The sequence below is a fragment of the Rutidosis leptorrhynchoides genome, chromosome 9 (assembly GCF_046630445.1).
Source record: "Rutidosis leptorrhynchoides isolate AG116_Rl617_1_P2 chromosome 9, CSIRO_AGI_Rlap_v1, whole genome shotgun sequence".
Taxonomy (NCBI): Eukaryota; Viridiplantae; Streptophyta; class Magnoliopsida; order Asterales; family Asteraceae; genus Rutidosis; species Rutidosis leptorrhynchoides.
Genome location: NC_092341.1, coordinates 344,144,072 through 344,153,541, shown reverse-complemented (window position 1 = coordinate 344,153,541; position 9,470 = coordinate 344,144,072). Strand labels below are relative to the sequence as shown.

Genomic DNA, 9,470 nt, shown 5'->3' with positions numbered 1-9,470 from the left:
AGTGGCCAAGTCTTACTTCTCGACGAAGTAAAAATATGTGAAAGTGAGTTATAGTCCCACTTTTAAAATCTAATATTTTGGGATGAGAATACATGCAAGTTTTATAAATGATTTACAAAATAGACACAAGTACGTGAAACTACATTCTATGGTTGAATTATCGAAATCGAATATGCCCCTTTTTATTAAGTCTGGTAATCTAAGAATTAGGGAACAGACACCCTAATTGACGCGAATCCGAAAGATAGATCTATTGGGCCTAACAAACCCCATCCAAAGTACCGGATGCTTTAGTACTTCGAAATTTATATCATATCCGAAGGGTGTCCCGGAATGATGGGGATATTCTTATATATGCATCTTGTTAATGTCGGTTACCAGGTGTTCACCATATGAATGATTTTTATCTCTATGTATGGGATGTGTATTGAAATATGAAATCTTGTGGTCTATTGTTACGATTTGATATATATAGGTTAAACCTATAACTCACCAACATTTTTGTTGACGTTTTAAGCATGTTTATTCTCAGGTGAATATTAAGAGCTTCCGCTGTTGCATACTAAAATAAGGACAAGATTTGGAGTCCATGTTTGTATGATATTGTGTAAAAACTGCATTCAAGAAACTGATTTCGATGTAACATATTTGTATTGTAAACCATTATGTAATGGTCGTGTGTAAACAGGATATTTTAGATTATCATTATTTGATAATGTACGTAAAGCTTTTTAAACCTTTATTTATGAAATAAAGGTTATGGTTTGTTTTAAAAATGAATGCAGTCTTTGAAAAACGTCTCATATAGAGGTCAAAGCCTCACAACGAAATCAATTAATATGGAACGTTTTTAATCAATAAGAACGGGACATTTCACCAGGTGGTCTGATCAGATACGAAAAACAGTAGGTAAGTGCTCCGGTGGGGTTCTTAATGCTTGATGCTCATCACGGTTCTCATCCTTGATGCTTGTAGCTTCAAGTGTACAACTCGTTGATGAATTGGCATCACCTTGACTAAGATTCCACCATCAATACACAATATGTTAAGACCAAGTAAGGATACAACTCAATCAAGAGTCTTAGATGGATGATGAACCAAGGTTACATCATATCCTTAGTCTTAACACAGATACAAGTCCTATTTACAAACAAAGTTACAAACTTTACATCAATCAAACAAGTATGAACATGATCTAAGTCAAATGAAGTGATTGAACCCTAAGCTAGAGAGCTTGGATCCCTTTCACACAATTTATAAGGTCACAAAGCTAGAAAGCTTGAACCTTTATTGTTCTTGAAGATCTTGAAGCATAAAGCTTGGATCTTTAAGTTACATGAAGATAACAAACACAAGTTTGAATCTTTTTAACAAAATAACAAGATCATAAGTTAGAAAACTTAGATCCAACAACAAGATATGAAGATTCAAGCTAGAAAGCTTGCATCTTGGTTGTTCTTGAAGATCTTGAAGCATAAAGCTTGGATCTTTAAAATACATGAAGATTACAAACACAAGTTTGAATCTTTATAACAAAATAACAAGATTAAAGTAAAAATAATCTAGATCTACAAAGTTGGTGAAGATTCAAAGCTAGAAAGCTTGAATCTTCCATGTTCTTGAAGGATTCATGCTTGAATCAACAAGATGTAATCAAGATCAAAGCTAAAAAGCAAGACCTTTAATGATGATGATGACCACGAATTAGAAAGGAGAAGAAGAAGAAGAAAAAGCAAAACTTACAAGTTTCTAGAGTGAGAAAGACTAGAAAGGAAATAAGAGAGCAAGTGTGTGTGAAATTCAAATGAGAGCAAGTGTTAAATGGATGAGATTAGGCTAGTATTTATAGGCTAATGGGGGAGGGGGAGGCCTTTGTGGCCGTGAGCTTTGTAGGGGGAGGGGGGGGGACACAAAGTTGCTTTTTGGTTAGTAGTTGTCTAAAGTAGGTACTTATGCTAGGATCTCATGTAACATTATAGATAATACTTGACATTTTTGCTAGCATGTTCACTCTAATTAAATGGGTAATTATCTTATATATTAATGGGTCACTAGTAATTAATAAGTGGGCTAATTAATTGGGCCACTAGCTAGAGTAGGGTGGACTTAAGTCCAACAAGGTAGAAAGTCCAACAAGACTAACTAGTAAGCTTAATTAAATTCCTACGCGTAATTAAGCATCCAAAAACCCAGGTTATTATTATTATAAAATAATAATTAATATTTTGCAGTCATAATATTCCGGTTACGACAAAAGTCAAACGTGTGCGCAGTTCGCGGTTTATTCGAAACGTCAAGTAACACTAACGGTTATAAAGGCTTCCGGTGAACAAGTTAAGTATCCTACGTACTCTAAGGCACGTTTTAACATATAATTGGAAGTAAACCACGTATAACAAGTTTTCAGAGTATAAAGTAGCATAGTACGCACAAAATCGCAGTTTCGCAAAAATACAAGGCACGAAAGCAAGTCGAAAAAGTCGGGTCGTTACAATAGATTTAACGGAAGAGTTATAGGAATTGCGGGTCCCAGTGCTTTTTATTGTTGGACTTGATGCTTTATTGCTTGTACGTTGTATATTAAGAGGAGTATTGTTTTAGCCATGATAGGGAGTGTTAAATTATGAGTTAGTTATAGGATATTGGTGTTGATGTGGCGCTGATGTGGAAGGTTAAGAGGATAAATAGTTTAGTTACGATAGGGAGTGGCCTTAGACCACTCTCTATAGTCAATTACCCGCTCATTACCCGCTAGTTATCCGTCATTACCCGTAATGAACCATAGGCACGGATTAGTTATCCGCCTTAGTTACCCGCACTCACCATGGATTTAATGGAAGTATATATGTTAGTTATAGCAATTGTGGGTCTCAATGGCTTTTTATTGTTTGGACTTGATGCTTTATTGCTTGTACATTGTATATTAAGATGAGTATTGTTTTAGCCATTATATGGAGTGTTTAGTTATGAGTTAGTTATAGAATATTGGTGTTGATGTGGCGCTGATGTGGAAGGTTAAGAGGATGAATAGTTTAGTTACGATAGGGAGTGACCTTAGAGCACTCCCTATGGTTTCACTATAGCTTCATTACTCACCTTTTTGATGATGTGTTATCCATTACCCATATAATGTTATAGGCTTGGATTAGTTATAGGGCTTCATTATCCGTCTTCTCCATCAATTTAACGAAACCATGAACCTCAAGTTATATAAATTGTAGGTCCTGGTGCTCCTGCATATTACTTTTTTGGATTCCAAACACCCCTTTCAACCAATGTACAAGTTTATATGCATTTTGTACAAGTTTATTATTATTATTTGTGCTAGTTAAAATAAATATTAAAAGAAATTAATTAATGACGTGACATTTAAGGGTAAGATGTTTTAGCAATGATAGACAGTGTTTAGTTATAGGATTTTATGGGTTATTTATAGGATTTGGGTGCCGATGTGGCGCTGATGTGGAAGTTAAGAGGATGAATAATGTTAGTCACGATAGGAAGTTGCCTTACTTTTATTTAGACGACATCTTGTAAGACATGTCCCCAAATCTTTAAACACAAAAAATGTTAGAAATAAACGACTCTAGTTAAAATACGGAGTAATTTTATTGAAAGGCAGTAAACTCTCGCAATTTTTACCTTGACCGTTAAAAATTTCAGTTACTCGTAAATCATACATGGAGTATATTCATTTTCACCTGGACCCGTGCATTCCACCGCTCAACTTCAAACCCTAAAATAAGTACTCTATCTATTAATCATACCTTCAAACTTCGAATCTAACAAAGATGGTATCAGCAGAAAATTCATCCTTTGAATCCACCAAACAATCAGGGTTAGCACCACCACCGATGCCGGCCGGATCTTCTTCATATTACGCCATTAGAATCAGAAGAAGAAAACGTAAATCAAACCTAACACGAGTTCAAATTTAGAGTAAGGTAATGATGTTTAATTTCTTTGTTTTGTAATTAGTGAAATCGTACTATGAAATTTGAAATTAGGTTTAATAATTAGTCGCTTTGTTTGACCAGGTCAACTAACAAGCTTAATTTGAACTGGACATCATATTAGTTTTGAGTAGTGTCATTTGTCAGTTTTATTAATTTTCTGTATTCATGCTCATTATATGGCCTGCATATGTTTATTTTTTTGAAATTCATAGGAGCTACTGCTGTAGAAGGGGGAAGTAATTGGGGAATTTGTTTTAGTAAAGTTAAGTTATTATATCCGCTGTAATGTCATACACATAAAATAATATTAGAGTAACTTTTGGGATGAATTTTGTTAGATTAGAGTTTATGAATTTGGTGGGATGAAGATGAGTTGCCTTTAAATGTGTAAGACGGAAAGGAAAATGACTGTTATACTCTCATGTGCTTCGCATTCGGGTATATTTAACGTTCGTTAGTGGCATAACAAGTGAAAATCATGAGGACCAATACGTCATCTAGCAATCAAAAACGCGAAGTCGATCACTCCTTTGTTACTAAGTACCTAGGATGACAGGGGGTATGATGCAAACAAAGGACATTACACTTTTAGAACGATAATTGGATTCTAGTCATTAAACTAAAAAGGTCATTTCCATACGTGTCTAACACAACTTGTTTGTTCTGGCGCAGTTGTTTTGGTGCGCCAGAAAAGGCGAAAACCATTGATTTTGAAAGTGTTTCCTTAGATTGATACTAATAAACTATCGTCGACTACCCAAAACAACTTTTTGCAGTTTCATCACCATTTTTTCTATATATAGAACTATAGACAAAATATAATATTTAGAAAGCCAATAATAATGTAACATGGACAAACTTATAAATAGCGATACTCTTTTGACATTAAACTCATTCTACTCAAACAAACTTCATCGTCACACACCTTCAACATGGAGAGTGGCAATGATGATGGTGGTGAGAATAAGAAATATCCGATAGGTGAAACACCACAAGAGAGAGGGTTTTCATATCTTCCAAAGTCTTATGAAATCTCATCATCGAATAGACCAAATTTGAACCCTAAGATTGCAGATGTGGTGGTCATTGACTTGGCTGGTCTCAATGATCCCGATCAACGACCCGTGATTGTTAAGAACATCGGGAATGCTTGTCGCGAGAGTGGCTTCTTTCAGGTATATTTTTTTTATTTTACATATTTTTATAATAGTTACACTCTACGAATAGAGTAACCATGCACGTTATCTATTTTATTACATTTTGGGCGGAGATTTTCTCTTGATTATAAGGGAGAGGAATGATTGTCTACATCTAATCTTCCCTACATTACATTTGTGAGATTAAACATTGTTGTTATTATTATCTACATACATATAGTGTGAGTGTTTTCTTCATAATTGCAAAGAATCTCATTCTTTGCATCCAAATGTTTTATATACAAGATACACTTATCTTAAGTGAAACTTGAATCTACAACATGTCAATAGATTATTTGCTTTTATAAATGCTACTATTAACTTCTTTTTTTGGTGGGAAGATAATCAACCATGGAATACCACAAAAGGTGCTCGACGAAGCGTTAGGAACTGCCTTTGAGTTTTTCGACCTGCCAACATCTGAAAAGGCAAAATACATGTCTAACAACGTTCACAAGCCAGTTCGCTACGGGACGAGTTTAAAAGATGGAGTTGACAAGATTCAATTTTGGAGGGTTTTCCTAAAGCACTATGCTCATCCTTTGAATGAATGGATTCAACAATGGCCTGATAAACCACATGATTACAGGTAATTATCTCACTTAGCACTTAATATTATTTTGCTTGTATTTCAAACATCTAGCTTCAACTTTCATATTTGCTTGTTACATCTCTTGATTCTCTTTACCAAAAATTAATGCAGACAATATCTAGTAGTGCTATAATAACTAATTTAACATTTAAGCATTGACTCGCTTTTAATAATCACACAATAACCTTAAATTTAAGTTCAGTGAGCTAAGCATGCGTATATTTTTTTTACTAGGGTGAAGCGTGAACTGTTTTGGAGTTTCTGAAACAGACCCACTTGACCCATGCCATCATCGTATCTATTTTTGTCATAACTATCTAGTAGAATATTTATGTTAATTGACCAAAATCGTGTTATAAAACAGACCCCACTTGACCCATGACACCAACACATCTGAGATCTTTTTCTGTAACCATTTTGACTATTTCGGCGCCCAAAATAGTAACTACCAAACAATATATTACAATACTTGCTTGGTCATCTTTTAGTATCTAAATTTATTTTTATCAGTTGCAGTTTTATTCTTCTATTTTAGAATATAACGACGACAATACCCAATCCCGCACATGCGAGGCATCGGGTCTTCTGTTTTAGAATCATGAATAATTTTGTCTGATTTTAATCCTCAAGTTTGGTTTCCATTTTCCTTGTTAACTATTTTTCTAAGTCAACTTTTGGATCGCACATGTAATATAGTGTTACTTGTACCCTAAATTACTCTGCAAGTTGTAGAAGGTATACAACTATACATACATACGCAGAGTTGTATGTCTAAAAACATGAAATTATTAATTACCGGAAGTTTGCTAATGTATACATATTCAAAAGTGTTATTTATTTCAATAACACGTGTGTATGACGTCCATGTTTATTTAATTGTTTTCGTCACTATATTGTCGTCATTGGTAGACTGATTGCTACCGCACAACTGTTTACGAAAGCCGGTATGCTCAAATATGTCGTAACTTGTAGTGCACGTGACAGGTTATTGTAATTGAATGTATGTAGGAGTACACTCGATACAAGTACTTCCATTTCTAAGTTATTATTCTACTTATTTGGAAAGTTGCAAGTATACTAGATATGCATCATTTACGAATTTATTTTTCAAATATATATATTTTATGAACTTTCTATTGACAGTCCTAAGAGATGTCATTAAAATATCCAGACATTCATTATTACTCTATGCATAAATATAATTCTTAATGACATTAATGACATCCCTAAGGGCTGTCATTGGAAAAATCCTTATTTTATTTATCTCTTTGACCGTGTTTGATACAACTTATATATCATATACAGAGCTAAAATGGGGGATTATGTTACCAAAGCAAGATGTTTGGCCATGGAAATTATGGGAGCCATAACAGAGAGTCTAGGGATCGGTTCAAACTATCTCGAAAACAAAATGGAAGATGGAATGCAAGTAATCACGGTTAACTGCTACCCAAAGTGTCCTAAACCACATGTTGCTTTAGGTCTACCACCTCACTCAGACTACAGTTGCATAACCATAGTTCTTCATAGCTCATGTGGGCTCGAGATAATGGACGCTTCTGATGGCACTTGGCGGCTTGTTCCTGAACTACACGGGGCCCTTCAAGTCCACGTGGGTGACCATGTTGAAGTACTAAGCAATGGACTATACAAAAGCATGGTTCATAGGGTTACTCTGAAAAATGACATAACTAGGGTGTCAATTGCAAGTCTTCATAGTATGGGAATGGATGAAAAAATGTCAACTGCTGAAGAACTTGTTACAGATGAACATCGTAAAGGGTACGAAGAAAGCAGTTTCAGGGACTTTCTTAATTTTCTCACTAGAAATGATATTTCCGAAGGGAAGAGTTTCATCGAATCACTCAAGATCAAGTAGATCTTCATCAATAAGGTATAATAAGCTAATGAATAATGAAGTGTGTAATAAATGAAGTAATAAATTTACAAGATTTAGGACTATGTTTTGCTTGTGTTTTATTTCCAGTTCGTTGTAATAAAAATCCTTTGTTAACAAAGAGCATTGACCTAGTGAAATGGTGGTGCCTCTCAAGGATTTCAAGTTGTAATGGACAAATAATGTATGTTCCTGATAAGTTATGAATGTATCATGTGTGTGTAAAAAAACCTTTGTTCTTTAAGAATTACTTCTCCCTTGATCATTCAACTATCTATATTCTATATATCTATAACTACATACATTTATATTTATATATGACATAAAAAAAAGAAGCAATCTGCTCTCGATCTCGAGTATATATGAACAACTTTGTCATTGTATGAAGAAATGACTTATATTATAGAGTTGAAGAATGAATATCTACATCTTATATACCTCACCATATGAGATTATGTATTGTTAACTGATTTATATGAAGTTAAAAATCTTCAGAAGGTAACTTTTAAAGTGTAAATTGTTTTTTTTAACCATCGAAAAATTTTAAAAAATTATCAAGGGGGCTAGAAAACTACAAGGATGTCTAAACGTTAAATTTCCAATATGAAACATCATTGCCTCTAACCAAGAAAAGCTAGAGAATTTAATATGATATAAACTATCACTTTTTTTTTTCCAAATTCTAATTGTACTCTTAGAACTTTAAAACAATTTACTAGTTTAATAACCTTATTAACAACCTAGTTATATAGAAATCTCTAATAAATAAATGAATAAAATATAACATAGGGAGAGATCCAACTTGGAGTACTGACGTACTGATAACCCAAGTTCGATCATTACTCAAAGCAGGGAGTTTCCAAACTTTGATGGTGCTGCCAATATCAATGCGATTTGAAAAGGTATCTGGGGGTTTTCTCAACCTTTAATGGTACTGCCAACATCGTCATGAATTGAGTTTCCTCCTAACGCGTGTATGGTTGACAAATGAGAGCATTCGATCCGATGTCGATATCGCCGTTAAAAATAATAATAATAACATAAAACATCATTTCAGTTATCTATTGAATTGTATATTTTTTGGTTTTTAAGAGCACTGGGAGTGGTGATCCAGGTCACTTGACATGTCAGGCCTGACTTGGTGAGTCAGAAAAAATGGAGAGTAGTGACCTATGTCACTTGGGGTATGTCAGTTTTTATTTTTATATCATAAATTAATATATAATAAATTAATATAGAACAAAAAAACTGGAACGGGTGCCTCAATTTACGTCGCATATGCGACTGACATGGGGTAAATGGAGGTGCTCGACGTGAGTGGGGAGTGGTGTCACTAAGTGACATGGGGGAGAGGGGTGAGTGACACACTCCCACTCTTGGTGCTCTAAGGCCGTTTGTAACGGGTAGAAGACACCCCGTTTCTTACCTATGTGGCGATCAAAGAAACGCCAAAATTGGTTGTATTGGGCCGTTACTTTATGGCGTGTCTTTGGCGTCGAGACGAAAGTAACACAACAAGCAACAGCTGTTTCTTTTTCTTTTTATTAATTTAAAAATAATATTTTTATCTGTTTTAATACTTAACCCAATTATATTTTAACACATCATCACAATACTTAAAAGTAACACAAAAAAGTAACACCACCACACTCCACCCAAACAAGTAACACGTGCTAATAATCCAAAAGTGCAAAAAGACAAGTGACATCAAAAGAAACGTCACTCACCGTCACGAATGGTCTAACAACACAACTTTAACAAGTCCAAAGCACGAAGTAGATATTGACACATTGCAACACATCAAAGGCCCATACCCGAATCCAATCCAT

General features: G+C 34.4%; 1 protein-coding gene across 1 annotated transcript; it reads left to right on the top strand.

Annotated features, from left to right (window-relative positions):
* The first annotated feature begins 3,692 nt into the window (after positions 1-3,692).
* On the top strand, positions 3,693-7,855 carry LOC139865799 (flavanone 3-dioxygenase 3). The gene is made up of 3 exons (XM_071853899.1): positions 3,693-5,131; positions 5,494-5,741; positions 7,050-7,855. The coding sequence occupies exons 1-3, from the start codon at positions 4,889-4,891 to the stop codon at positions 7,621-7,623; spliced, it is 1,065 nt and encodes a 354-aa protein (XP_071710000.1). The 5' UTR covers positions 3,693-4,888; the 3' UTR covers positions 7,624-7,855.
* The last annotated feature ends 1,615 nt before the right edge of the window (positions 7,856-9,470 follow it).